The sequence below is a fragment of the Pseudopodoces humilis genome, chromosome 2 (assembly GCF_049639895.1).
Source record: "Pseudopodoces humilis isolate 2021_Gansu_Grassland_sample_001 chromosome 2, ASM4963989v1, whole genome shotgun sequence".
Classification (NCBI taxonomy): Eukaryota; Metazoa; Chordata; class Aves; order Passeriformes; family Paridae; genus Pseudopodoces; species Pseudopodoces humilis.
Window position 1 is genome coordinate 62,078,629 of NC_142201.1, and position 14,684 is coordinate 62,093,312.

At 35.4% G+C, this 14,684-nt stretch overlaps 1 protein-coding gene across 1 annotated transcript in view; it reads right to left on the minus strand.

Moving 5' to 3' along the window:
- Window positions 1–14,684, minus strand: part of KPNA3 (karyopherin subunit alpha 3) — a 49,331-nt gene that overhangs the window by 5,405 nt on the left and 29,242 nt on the right. Inside the window, exons 4-16 of the mRNA XM_005516350.2 lie at window positions 14,334–14,423; window positions 14,111–14,140; window positions 13,966–14,018; window positions 13,786–13,881; window positions 11,647–11,732; window positions 8,596–8,682; window positions 8,032–8,201; window positions 6,869–6,913; window positions 4,186–4,317; window positions 2,917–3,045; window positions 1,110–1,214; window positions 906–977; window positions 639–801 (exon numbers count right to left, since the gene is read on the minus strand). Of these exons, the coding sequence (XP_005516407.2) occupies window positions 639–801; window positions 906–977; window positions 1,110–1,214; window positions 2,917–3,045; window positions 4,186–4,317; window positions 6,869–6,913; window positions 8,032–8,201; window positions 8,596–8,682; window positions 11,647–11,732; window positions 13,786–13,881; window positions 13,966–14,018; window positions 14,111–14,140; window positions 14,334–14,423 (1,258 nt within the window). The remainder of the gene's footprint in view (window positions 1–638; window positions 802–905; window positions 978–1,109; window positions 1,215–2,916; window positions 3,046–4,185; window positions 4,318–6,868; window positions 6,914–8,031; window positions 8,202–8,595; window positions 8,683–11,646; window positions 11,733–13,785; window positions 13,882–13,965; window positions 14,019–14,110; window positions 14,141–14,333; window positions 14,424–14,684) is intronic.

The window sequence follows — 14,684 nt, forward strand, 5'->3', positions numbered from 1 at the left end:
ATTTTTTAAAACTCCTGTCTACTACGTAACTTTTGGATTAGTCATTGGGCTTCCATGTATCCCCAAAAATAAGTGGCTACATTTGTGCATTGCCTGTAAGTTTAAAACAGCAAGATGACAAAGCAGCTAAAACACCAGTCCAATTTTCAAACTGGATATGGAATAACACAAAGGAAAAGCTTCCAGTGCATTATGTTCTTCAGTATCTCTTTATTATAATACATTAATTAGCATATGTTACAACTTTGATTGTCATCTTGAAAAGACTCCCCATCCTGCTTTGGTCTGTAATGAAATTATGGTCCTAAAACTGCTTCCAAGGCAATGAACTAGAGCAAGAATTGTGTGTTTTACCACAGGACAAAGTATGTGCAATTATCAAATGAAAAGAATTACAATTCTCATTGAAACCTAAAAAATACCTAAACTACAGAAAGCTTCTTCAACAATTGTCTCTACACAGCCATCTCCAAACTGAAATAAACAGGAAAAAAAAGTAATGTCTCTCATTAAAAGTCTCTCTTGTTTACTCAAATAGCCCATGTTAAGTAACACTGCAGTAAACATCAATAGCAGCAAAGGGAAGACAGAATAGCATCCAGCCAGTTAAATGTTTTAAAAGCCTAGTAAGCTCTTACCTCCACACTCTTCTATAATTTCAGCTATTGTACTAGCCTCATCACCAGCCATTATCAGGATGTTTTTTAGGCCATCCAGCACCACCTGTACCACTTGAGAATCCTTTACTGAGAGTAGATTGCAGAAAGGTGGGATTACATTTTGTTGTACAAGGTATTCAACCTAAATAATCAGAAACAAAAGAAAAGCTTTCAACATTGTGCTCCTTACACAAATGGCTGCATTTGCAACATTTTAGTGACAGCTTGAAGTTGCACTATACATACCTGATCTTTTCTCCCACTTATTGTCAAATTGCTAATTGCCCAAGCAGCTTCCTTTTGTGTCCCAAAGTCCCCCTGAAAAATAAAATTCATAGCTCATTAAAATCAGCATGGAAACATCTGTCAAACTTATTAAAAATCACAAACTCCTCATGTCAGATTTATAAAAAGAGGATGACAACTTGCATAGCTGATAGCTTGACTGACCTTAGCCAGCTGGTGTATGATCATGGGGATTAACCCAGCATCTATTACAGCCTGAACTTGTTGCTGGTTTCCTGCTGTGATATTGGAAAGGAACCAAACTGCTTCCTACAATGGGATAAAGCAAAAAAGCAAAGCACTTTTAAAACTAGTCAGCAGATAAAAAAAAAGAACTCAACCAAACCTGACTACCTCAAAACCTAAAATCATACCATGAGCAACCACTAAACAGACCTCCTCCTCAGTAGCACTTGTAGCACACAAACTTTTATTGCAATGTGAAAGACAACAGGCAATCAACGTAGAATTAATATGATTGATTCACAGGGCCAGATTCTCTCTCACACAAGGAATGTCTCCATACACCAGGAGTAATACTGATGTAAACCTTATATCCATTTTGCACTGCTGGAGTCACAGACTGGCTTTAAACTTTCAATCACTTTTATGAGGAAAATAGGAAAACTGGTAGAACATAATAAAAAAAGGACTTGTCCTGTAATCCTACTACTGACAGCTTAGTAGTGTCTTTCTGCTATAATGAAAGGAAGACTCCACGTCCCACTTTCTTTGTTTAACATGAAGTGGTGTCCACAAATCTCATTGAAGTATCACAAATGGCATGCCATCCTGTGACTTTTCTCAGCAGTTACTCCTTCAGAAGGTTCAGCAATGTAGCTACCACCTATCTCATGGCAGTCATAAATGCCCAGTTACAAAGGGGGATACTTGTCATGACAATCCAGAACAATCCATCTTTAAAAGGCTCCAATCTTAAGTAAAAATGTGGCAAGCAGGCAATTATGAAGCACTGCAGGAAAAAAACATGGGTTCCCCTTTTTTAGGGCTATGTATCTTTTTTTGCTTTATTTTCTTTATATTTCTATTTGCCTCTCACAATATAGACTTGAAACAAAACTCAAAGCATTTCTGGATTTTTTTTTGTACAGAAATAATTTCTTGGCATTCAAAAGAGTTCATCATTCTTTTGTAAGAGTTAAGAGGGCAGGCAAAAATAAATCACATCAGTTTGACTGTCAAAGATAACTGCTTCAGAGATCTTTACAGATGACAGCGCCTGAAGAAACAGATTCTTCACAAATAGATTTCTCCTCAATGGTACACTATATGGGGGACTCATAATCCAAACAAAAAAGTCAGACCATCTTTGCAGTGGAGGGTGGCACAATGACTTAAAAAACCCAGATAACATGAAATACAGCTCTGGAAAAGGAGGCACTGATCACTTCCATCAAACTCTCCTTATTCCACCCAGTCCTTGCAGCAGTGAAGTTATTTCTGCCAAAAGGAAGGAGATGAAATGCAGAGACAATTTTAGGAAAGGACAGTGATACATCCTCCTTCCCTGAAGGTGAAGATGAACAAGTGAACAAACTTCACTATGAAAAGGTGGAGTGGGAAAACTGGATCAGTCTTATGCAACTAATTCACTGGACTCAACTAAAATGATGAAAAACTATAACTGAAGTTTATAAACTAGTTATAGTTATAGTTATAAACTATAACTGAAGCCAGTTACTCGCTTTGCAAATGAGTAAAAGTTATGTCACTTCAAAGCAAAACCCTTCAGTCCTCCCAGAAAGCACAAGGCATCAACACCAATGCATGGATACTCACTATGGCTTTCTGGTTTCAGCCCTAATTAAGCTCCAGCCTCAAAGGCTGCATCTTTATACAAAACTGCTCACATGCCAAAAATAATAGCTGTAGGAAATTCTTCTTGTAATATTCCACAGGCTACTGTTTTATTTCTTAAAAACATACTAAGTTAGAAAGAAGCAAATCATACCTTGTTTATCTTCTCTTTTGGATGCGTCAGGAGATGCGGGAAATAAGACAAAACATCACAATTGAGAACAACTTGTGTCTGCTCATCAGTACCAGTTACTATGTTGCCTACTGCTCTCAGTGCTGCTGTCTGAATATCCAAAGTGGGAAGGAAAAAAAATTGCATGTTAAAGACATTGGTGTAACTTATGAAACAACAAAGATCATTTTAAGATGTCTCTTTATAAAAACAGTTTGCAAAATATAATTTAGCACTTCATCCTCTGAACTACATCATGGGTGTAAACAATGGGTATTGTTTCATCAAAAGACACAGTACATCACAGAATAAATGCACAGCTTTGCAGTGCAAAGATTAGAACCTAAGATAATATTAAAACCTTAGAAGATTAATTCATCATGTACCTGATCTGTGTTACAATTCCAACAACAGCTTCTAGGCTCTATGTCTGCTGAGGTTGCTCACCTCTCCCATTCAGCTCCCCACTAGGGCGTTCAAAACCTCATGACTACTTACTGAGTCTCAGGTGATTTCAGAAACAGACTTTACATCTTTATGTATTGGTCAGTAAATGCTTTACATGTGACAGAATACTGGAGAGACTTCTTTCATCAAGTGAACAGGTCTGACAAATTTCAAGACAGCCAAATCTCATCCAAAAGTACAAACTAAACAAACATGTCAAATGCACAGATACACAGAAGAGCTCCCTATTTCAGCGAATGGTTCATAAAAAACCCAGTACACATTAAATAACTTTTAGTTTCATACTGTCTTCAAAATTAATCAAGTAAGCTCAGTAAACCTTTCACACCTAATTACAAATTTACTAAAAGGACTCAGCATTTACAAATATTTCCATACTGTAAAGATTCCAAAATGCTGATTTCCATGAGCTATACAGATAGAATATGCACAACCATGTATGCAGCACCGGAAAGAGTGCATATTACTTGAGTTCTGGAAAACACAAAATCTGTTGTCACTAAATATTTTAGGACTAGAAAAGGAAGGTATCTTCCATAGGCACATAACAGAAGTTAATGTTTAACCTGACACTTCACTTAAAACTGTGTTACCACTGCTTTGCTTGAGCTTTCTTTTTACTATTTTTCCCCAGTGTAGGTAACATTTTTTCTTCAGTTTTACCTGAACAAAATGTAGCTATAAATGCTCATCTCACTAATCCCACTAATAAATACTCTAAGGCACAAATTTTTAGCAAACAGCATACAAAGGACTATTTAAGTATAACTGAATCAGACTTACTTGAACTTTAACCTCCTGATGACTCAGAAGGGGAACTAGAAAAGGTACAACTCCTGAATCAATCACCATTTGTATCTGTTCGTTTCCACCATCTGTTAAGTAGGACAAAGCCCAAACAGTGTCCACAAGAATCTACAAATTGGAGAGAACATGGGTTACACGTTGAACAGAAAAATATGTATAACGAAAGCTTAATTTAGTGAACAACATTCCACTTATCTGGAGGTGGAGAGAGGAAAACATGCAATTTAGTTATAGGAAAAACTTAAACATGATTATGATGAGACCTAATCAGTAATATGTTAGATTATTATGTAAAACTATGAAAACCAGGGCTATTTGTTCCATCAGAGTAATTTCTCAATTATGTCCTCTCAAATTCCTTTTTAATTAAATACCACATTTTGGTGCATACAGTGACAGTATATATCATCTCACAAAGGTAAATGGTTGGGCTTAATTTCCAAGATAGACAACCAGCTCAGTAAGTAGTTATGCTAGTAACTTTCTGAAGAAAATACCAATACAGCCTCCTTAGCATAGTTGTAATTTGTTATCTGTGCTATCTTATGATTATGGAATACATGAATTTCCTTAAGTTTTTAATCCATGTGACATCTTAGCATTTCTGATCCATATTGCAGTTCTAAAGTGAAACTGCAAACAAGTCTGGATGTATGCCTTTTCCTGCCTTCATATTAAGAATAAAAAACACAGCAAGGGAAAGGAGTTCTTATACCAACTGAAGAACGAGCAACTATTGTAATGTGGCAACTGTTGAAGTGTTCAAGCAAAGCAAAACCCACAGAGAAATGCCTATCATGCAGGGCCATCTGATAATCTTAAAATAAAAAAAAAAAGTCACTGATGACTTGATATGCATGATTAGAAAGCCCTCAAAAATAGACAGGTAGAAAAGTTAGTCACTGAACGGTAGTTCCTGAAGCAGAAACAAAGCCAGCAGAGAAGGATATCACATTACATAGAGAGGATGCTAGGAACTGCAGGAAAAGAAATCTGGACCCCACTAAGGACATAATCTGTTGAGATACCTAGATCTAGCCTACTTTAAAAACAGATACCCATTTAAAATTTCCAGCTATGAGAACAGCTGAATACTGCACTACTAGAACATAGGAAGGACTTCAGAGTCCTGACCCACAGGCTGCTGCCACCAGCTCCGGATGCCAGCCAGCACAGCCCGAAGGCTTTCCTGCCACAGCCTGCTGCTGCCCTCACCTCCTGTGCCGCAGGACAGCAGAACGTGCTGCAGTGGAGCCACTATGGCAGCAGAAGCAGTGAGAGATGGTGCCTGACCAGTTTGCTGCCCCATAGCCCTGCTGGTGATGAGAGCAGCAGCCGCCAGAAGTGCTCACAGGACTGTGGGCTGACCTACCTGCATCACTGACTCATCTCCAAAGATAGGTTTGCTGCTCCAGTACGGAGAGGCTGGGACCAGACTGGTACCTCCAAACTACCACCTGACTCTCAGGATCAAAATGACAGACACCCTGATTGAGATCAGTCAAAACCTGGCATCACAGTTTCATACCTACATCAATAAGCTCTCATACAATTATTGCTTGCAAAAAGCTTTAAAATTTGGCAGGGAAGAAGAGCCTACAGGTTAGAAGTATATTTGTTTTTGCAATGAATTCTGTTCAGCTTTGTCCAAATTACTCATTGAAAAGTCACCATGTGCTGTCTCCCACTCACATTACACTGGGAAAACCCTGGCAAAATCCCAGCTTAAACTGTACAAATATTTTGTTGAGACAAGCTCACTTCACCATTAAAAAGGCAGCAGAAACACCGCTACTTAGTTGAACAGCGTTCAACTAAAAAATGACAGTCCCACCAATCTTATGCTTTATTTTATCCCCAAACCCAATACAAGGGATCAATTCCTTCTTCCCTAAGCTAAAAGATCACTATAGGGATTACGAAGTCCTGATAAAAGGAGGAGAAAAGCAGCTCAGTAACCCTCAGTTACACAGATCTTTGTTCTGAAGTCCCAGTATATAAGGCTTCATGAGGTAAATCCACTCCCTAGGACATTACTTGGAAAAATACAGGTAAACTCATGAATGAGGAATGTGGGAAATACTGAAGGTTTAGTATTAAAAACATGAAGGTTGTCAAAGGTGCCACAAAACAATAGTTTATTGCTGTTTGTTTAAATATATTTTATATGCAATTTCTTTAATTAAATGTTGCAAAGCCAGGCACCAAACAGGTTACAGAAGTCAGGCTTACCCTTATGATCACAATATTTGATTGGACTGATACATAGAATTACAAGTAATTTTTTTTACATCTATTACATATCATCTATGCAAAATTATAAATTGGGGCAGAATTAAAGTGCAGCTGATGGTAAAGCTGGCATTTTAATTGTCTAGTGTTCAATTCAAGACAGGATTTTTTAATGCTATTTCAAATGTACAGGATAAAAAATGCCACCTTTTACAAAAGGTATTTCAGAAATGGTATTTTCACTTTCTTTTTCATGCTCTGAATGACTACAAGCACATTAGTCTTTATATTTAATTATGCATTTATCACTTAATTACACATAAATTAACACACAAACCCAAGTTTACTACCTTAACACAATCCTGCAGCATTAACTTTCTAGAGAAAACAAAGAATCTGAATATCTAGAACTTTAGAAATTACTTACGTTTATATCTGTATGGTAAATGAGAACACACAATGCTGGCAAAATCTGAAAAGAAGTCCATCAGTCATTACAGTAGAACAAAATTGGTTGTAAAATTATGAATCCAAGTATTGCAATCACAAAGCTTATCTTGAGTCTGCTTTAGTATATTGTAATTACACACATTCCAGTAGCTGGTCATTCCCTCTAAGTATGTATAAAAATATCTGTATTAGCTGTATTTCAAATTTGTGAAAATATGAAACAGTACTATATTCCAGACACAGAATGTAGACTGTATTTTGAGGGAAAACAAGCAAATAACACAGATAAGTCTCCCTGCTGTTATTTTAAAAGCTTTGTTATCACACACAAAAATTATTAGCCCAATATCAATTTATAAACCTCTATGATTAAAGTTTAATTTTCTATAATCACATATGGATAACACTGGGCTGTGATAAAACTGCCTTGAACAGAGTGTTTTATTTAGTAAAGCATTACTTGTAAAAGTTTCCCTGTTTCTCTGCTCAATTTTTAAAATTTCATTGAAGTTTAGCTGTTAACAGTAACACACTTCACATGGCTTCAAAAATTTTATCTATACTTTTGAATTTATCTTAAAATCAAGAACTTTACTTACAATTACAGTTCTAGTTAAATAACTCCATTTTACTAACTGTGCTGACCCTGTCAACCAAGCATTTGCTCTGTTCACCAGTTTAAAAAGATTTTCAGAATTTCTGCTCAGGTTTGGACTTGGCACTGACTGCATGTGCACACTGAATTGACACACAAACCACACTACATGCCACAAGTTACTTACACTTGCTCTTGCTGAAAGTAATTACATTTGAATTCTTCTACGTATAGAATCACACTGTAGCTTTTTTTTTAGTGAAAACATATAACGCTGAGTATTTGAATGCTTTCTAATGTGTTCGTTTTTTGTTGTATAGCTCATCACTTTAGTCTTACCCAGATTCAGACGTTACAAATACCTTTAGTACAGCTGTAGCAAGAACCACCAAATTGGTCAAATTATTTCATCTAACAAATGGCAGAGTGGCACAACACATGTGCAGTGACAAAAAACATGCGAAAATTCATAGTATGACAATGTAAAACATTTGGCCTTCAGCCCAGAGTATAAAACATTATCTGTCTCATAATTCTTTATTTACCTCCTGAACTGTCTCCATAGGCGGTGGGGGGTCCTTATTCCTGCAGAGATTTACAATGACCCATGTGACGTTCCGAAGGAAGGTGATGGGAATGGAGGGATTGATGAAGGACAGAAGAGGTTTGACAACTCCCAGTGATATGACATAATCTCTACACTGAGGACCATCACCTACGGAAATGAAAATTGTTGCAAAAGAAATTACATTAAAAATGGAAAATCTTGAAATGTATGCAATGACATGTTGGGATACTGAAATTCTATGTTTCCTCACCAATAGTCTACTACTAAAAGGTCATATTTAATTAAATATACATACGTAAAGTTATGTATGTATATTTTAGGAAACACAAAATTTATCCTGTTTATATTTTTGATACTATTATTTAGAAAAAAACCAGGAGGTATGTATGTAATTCTGGCCATATTATATACTTTTAAAAAAATTGTATCAAGACACAGAATTCAGAGGAAACATAGTCTCTTATGATAATGCCAATGTTCAAAAAGTCAAGTTCTCAAATGAAATGCTCCCTGAATTCAAGTCATCAAAATAAGAACTTACCTATAATATTTCCAAGAGCCCAGACAGCTTGCTCACAAACATTTTGGTGTGGTGAATGAAGTAGTCTCAAGAAGAGGGGTACTGCATCTGCAGAATGTAAAGGCTGGATTTAATATTGGACCTTGGTATATGAGCAACATTTTCACTGATTTACACAAAACACATTTTCCACCATGCCTTATACATGTTTCTATTATGAAGAGTGCACAAAACCTGAGTTGAACATTTCTATAAATATCTAGAGAAGGGAAAAATAGACTTGAGAATATAATTATTAATCAACAATGCTCTCCACATTTAAACATTTCCTTGTGTTTCTCAAAGTGACAGGCAGACCCTCAAATACGCAGGTGTGAGGTTGCATGTCCTGGTAATTCAGATTTTCCAGTTATCCAGGATCACAACTCATACCAAGCAGAATGACATGCCTACTTGTGCAAACGTGCTTCATATCTTGACTTCAAGAAAATAGCTTCCTCCCAGGGGGTGGCTATAGTTAGTTTCCATATGCAGTGAAGATTTACATCCATCTGCCAGTCCCAAGACATGTTTTAATTTGCTCTTATATAATGCCAGAAACATACCAAATTAAGGAAGTGGTACTGATTTTAGATATCATTCTCTGTGGAATTAAATATATTTGATAGAGCTAAGGAACCATCCCACTACTATTCCCATGCACTGTTTTCCTTTAAACAACCCATACTGTTTGAAAGACAGTGATTTGTGCAGCAATTTTTTAAATCTATATATGATCACACTCATCCTATAGTCTGAATAAACTAGATCAATTTATATACTGTTAAAGAATATTTTTTCTTGCAGAAATAGCTTCACAAAGTTTTAAAAAATTCAACACAGTTTGTGAGCAACTGTGAATCAATACTGTGTTGATAATGTAAAGTGATAATAAGACAAAAACCTCTGATGTATTTTCCTGAAAAGTACAGAGCAATGAAGAATAAAGACAACCTAAAATTCCTTCCCCACCCTAGATGAGTGATTCAGCCATTGCCTATAACTGACAAGCAGGGACAGCAGCACACTGTTGCTTAAGAACACTCACTCTTGTAATAATCATCCCACTACCATTAGCTCAAGTGGAATATTTTAGCTTCCTTCTCAGCAATTACTGAGATTACAATTCAGCTATATATGCATTCAACGTTTTTCAGAGAAGAGGGTCAACTATGTAGTTTATATTACACTGCAATCCTGGTATGCTTTCAAAACCAGGAATGAAGCTACTTTGTAATAGCACTCAGGCAGGAGGACAACCTGAGAGAGCATGAGTTGAGGTTATCTGACCTACCACTCGCAAAAAATTATTCCTGCTCCAAAGTGGCTCCTGCCAAGAGCTGTTCTGTGCATATAGTACTTCTCTTTTACTGGGCCTTCCAAGTACCATCTGTCCCTCCTGATTGCAGGATGCTGCCTTCTTTTGTATTAAGGCTGCATCAGCCTCTTCTGTAGCTGCAAGGGTCTATTACTTTGTTTCCTCAAACCTTCCTTATCTAAAGGGAGAAGGGCTGGGAGACTCTTTTCCCTTGGTCAACCTCCCAGTCAAAGCAGCAAGACTTTCAGACTAAACTTCATCTGTTTTCTCTTCATGAGTAAAATGCTTTTTGATTCTCTGAAGTCACTTAGCACATTTTCTTCTTTTCAAGCATTAATTAAACAGATTTTGAGAGAAATATGTCCCAACTTAAACTTCTAGAAATTGGTCAGGTCACAACAATGCTTTTAGTTGTGCTGTATATACTTTTATTCTACTTTTAATTTTTACTTTGAGATTTTTTCCTACAAAGGTAATACTATAAACATCCTTTCTGTTAGCTTCATTCAAACAGGACAACATTGTGGAACACGAAAAAGAAAGAAAACAATGACTAACCAATGAACAAGTTGAGAAGGAAGAAAAAACTTGGGAGTAGATTTTCAAAGGTACTTAGACACCAGAAAAGCAATCTAAAAACAGAGGTGTCCAAATCACATCAGGAATTTTTGAAACAAATTCAAGATTTTTTTTTTTTTTTTTAAAGCTTTTGGATTTTTATCTAAAGCTCATTTTGGTAAGATAATTTTATCCAAATCTTATTTTGGAGGATGATAATAATAATAATAATAATAATAATAATAGTTGTTGTTATTCTATTGCTCCAATACCTTAACTATATAGAATACAATAATTGTTCAGTTATTAGCCATGAAAACATACAAACCAGCATTTTAATTTGAAAGGCAGGTTCATACACTTAAAAAAAAATCAAATAACTAAGTCACCATTTTCCCATATAAAAATGAGAATGAGTAAGTCAAGATAGTTTATTATATATTTGCTTATCTACAATCTACTGTTTAATGAAAACATATTGTATTTAGCATAAAGGTAATTGTTTTAAGATAAGTATGCTGATCCATAAAAGCTACAGATATAATCCTGAAAGTATTATTTGATCAACTTATCTCCAATTGACTTTAGAGTTTCTTTCCTTTCTCACTGTCTGGTCAAACAAGAAACAAAAGCAGCACAACTAACTTGTGTGTACAGGAGAGACTAATCATACAGATAAGGAAAAGATGGTAATTTTCTTAACAATGTATTTAGAGACGTGTAAGCTTATATAACTCTATTTTAAAAACTTTAGTAAGATTTATGAACACAGCTTTGAGGCAGAAAGAATTAATTCCTAACTTAAGTGTTAGCCACAGAGCAATTAATGGCACATGATTTCAGAAATCAAACCAAGAATGAGAAACTGCTTAGATTTTTGTCATAGTTATTGTATCATCTGTCATCCCCTATCTCTTCTTTATGGGAAAATCCTGTCTGGGATCCTTAACATTAATTAACATTAATTGCTAGTGACAAGCAGATAAATGTTTAAGAGCAAACACAGAAATCTTCGATAAATTTTTAGGACAAACATGTATTTATTACTTCGATGGTATTGATAAGAAATGGCATTAGTTATCCAAATACTTTCTTTTTCCCCACAGTATCCACTCCCGCTGCCTCCTCCCCAAAAAACCCAAAGCTGCAATACTTACTCGACTGTACAACAGCTTGAGTCTGTGCCGAGGTGCCTGATGCTATGTTAGTCAATGCCCATGCAGCTTCAAATTGTAATGAAGGACTGTAATGAAATACCAGTAAGTTGAAACATGATCTGAAGACTATTTTATGGTTCATTTCAATATTACTAGCTGTATCTATCTAACATACTCTACATTTAGGCAGTACTGCTGGGCTAAAATTTTAAAAACCCCAACATCTAAGCCTGAACTTTTCAGGGGAAAAGCTATAAGAAAAAAGGGATCTTGCATTCTGTGACCTCTTGTAAACCATCCATCATTATGAATTAATATTAGCATTAAAAAAACCAAAAACGAACAAAACCAAACAACCAATTAAACCTGATTCTTCCAACATTACATTCCAGACCAAATGCAAGCTGGTGGATTGGATACAGATATTTTTCTGAACCATCACAGACAGGGGAAAGATCTAGAATCAGTATGAAAAGACAGCATCACACCTGATTTATTAAATACAGATAAAATGAGTTACAAATGTCATGAAAGCAGGAAGAACATCTCTTCCAAGATGTCTGTCAACTGTTGTCTGTGCCAACAGCAGTTTAGTAAAACAGTTTGCATGAAAAGTGCTGTTCAAGCAAATACTGAAAGTTAAAGAGTTCTACAAGCTACACAAGATTTTACAGCCTACAGTCGTTAGCACAACTGTAAGTGTCTGGATTTAGGAAGAACAGAGAATATTTATATCAGGTGACTGTTTCATTTCCATAGGTTTTGTGTCTTTATCAGTCGTATTTTATATATAGTCATAAGTACATGCTTATTTTAAAATTCTTTGTGTATTAATTTCAAAAGCAATTTGAGGATTTAATGGGGATGGGATTGCAAAAGAATTAAACAGGAGGTAAAAACAAATTGTACCTGTCAGCAGCTACCTCTAAACCTCTAAATAGTAGGAGCAAATGCATTAAAGCTCTAGTTTTAGGTTAAGTCCTTTTTTCTTTCTCTCGTGGTAAGTTTTCAAGTATAACATGAACAACAGCTTTAATGATTTGTTATGCAAAATCTTTTCAGAGTTTAACTCTGCTAAATATTATATAGCAATCACGATTAAAAGGACTTTAAAAAAAACAGAGTTCAATTCTGAAAGATTTATTAAACATTTACAAGGGTAAATCATACAAAAACTAGCAGAAGATTCAAATTAAAAGAATTTGCAAAGCACTGAACCATCTACTTCTAGAGCAGACAAGCGTTCATGACCCATTTTAAAATGTCTTCCTGATTTGAATGTTATTGTCAGATGCCTTCTAAGCAACTGTTTTGTTAAACAAGCTGGAAAAAAAAATCCTACTTGCAGTTTGTAGTTTTGCAGCCATCAAAATATTCCAAAAATACCAAACCATATTTTTGAAGTTCCTAGCTCTCATAGCTGCAGAAATAACACTGAAGATGGAAATACTATAAATACATTCATGTCTGCCTGAGATCAAAGACATGCTAAAATATTTACCTCAATTGTGTTAACCCCCATCTATCTGAATCAGGGGCTGAAGATTTGTTGAATATGGCACGTTTTGTTTCTTACATGTCATTAAATGCTTGCAGCTATATGCTCAGTGTTCTCTATCTTCTTTACTGAAGCTCTTTGTTTTCCTATAAAGACTCAGCATGCCCACCATGTTCTACCATCACATAAGAGAGCAGCAGAGAGTCAGAAGGAAACACACCTTGCAGTGAGAAGAAACCAGGAACTTAAGCTAATAATCGTAATGGAAAAGACAAATGTATTCTGGAAAAGACCCCTGTTCACAACCAGGCATGTTCTCTGCCTTCCTGCAAACACACACAACAAATCTGTGGCAGGTTTCTTAAGAACAGCTGGTAAAAGGCTGAAATATTCAAAACCAATGAGAAATGTAATAAGGTTTTCACCATTAGCTGGAAAAGCTCGACCAAGCTCTGAAAAATTAAATGACATTTCAGTGGCAGAATAAATATTCCTGGAGAATTTGTGATTTATCATCATGAATGTGATCCACTTGTCAGATTGTATGGTGCTGCAATCCTCAGATTAATTTAAAACAATGATCTTTTTTTTTTTTAATGCAAACTTCCAGTAACAGTGAAGATTTTTAAAAGAATACTTACTTATCATCCCTTTCTAGGCATTTTACCAAAATTGGTAAAATTCCAGATTTTATTAAGTCATCAATAGGTGGATTTCTGTCACTGGATAGGAGTTTTCTGTGAAATCAAAAGTAAAAGTAAGTAACTTTCATAACAAAAAATGTGTATAAATTATGTTTCTGTATCTTTCTTTATTTTTACCTTGCAGCTTGGACAGCACTCAGTTGGATCACTGGGTTGTCACTTGTAGCGTTCTGAAAAAATAATTGTAAAACCCAGTAAAAATTAAAAATGCACAGAACACACCCTTCTAGTTAAAAAAAAAAAAAAGTTAAACATAACATACCTGCAGTATAGCTTCTAGTGTTACATTTTGCTTGAAAAGAAAAAAAAAGTTTTAGTAATTTTGCTGATAAATTATAGCTTTCTTAAATATTTAATACAAGTAAACTTATTTTAACAGTGTATCAGTTAATAAATTTGCTTTCAAATAACTGCAAGATAACAGAACACATTATTTAGAGACACCACCAAAGTTTTAAAAATAATTCCAGAATCAAAGAACTTACTGCTTTGAAGTCAGCATCAACATCAGAATCTTCTAAGCTTTCCTCTTGAGGAACATTTCTTTTCTTCAAAAGATGTTCATCTCTTTTGTTCTGTAAAGAAATGACAAAAAATAAAGCCACTTTTAATGTGTATTAGTACAGGGTGGTGATACACAATGGACCCTTTCAACCTCTAAGTATAGATAAGGTTGCCCTTTTTTTAAGGCATTTTGTAACTGCAAATAGAATTTGCAGTATTTTAGCTGTAAGAATCTGGCAGCTTGCTAATCAGACAGATCTATGACAATCCATGACATTTGAATTAATTAAAACTTACAGTCTGGGGATCAGTTTTCTAACAGGCATTCACAA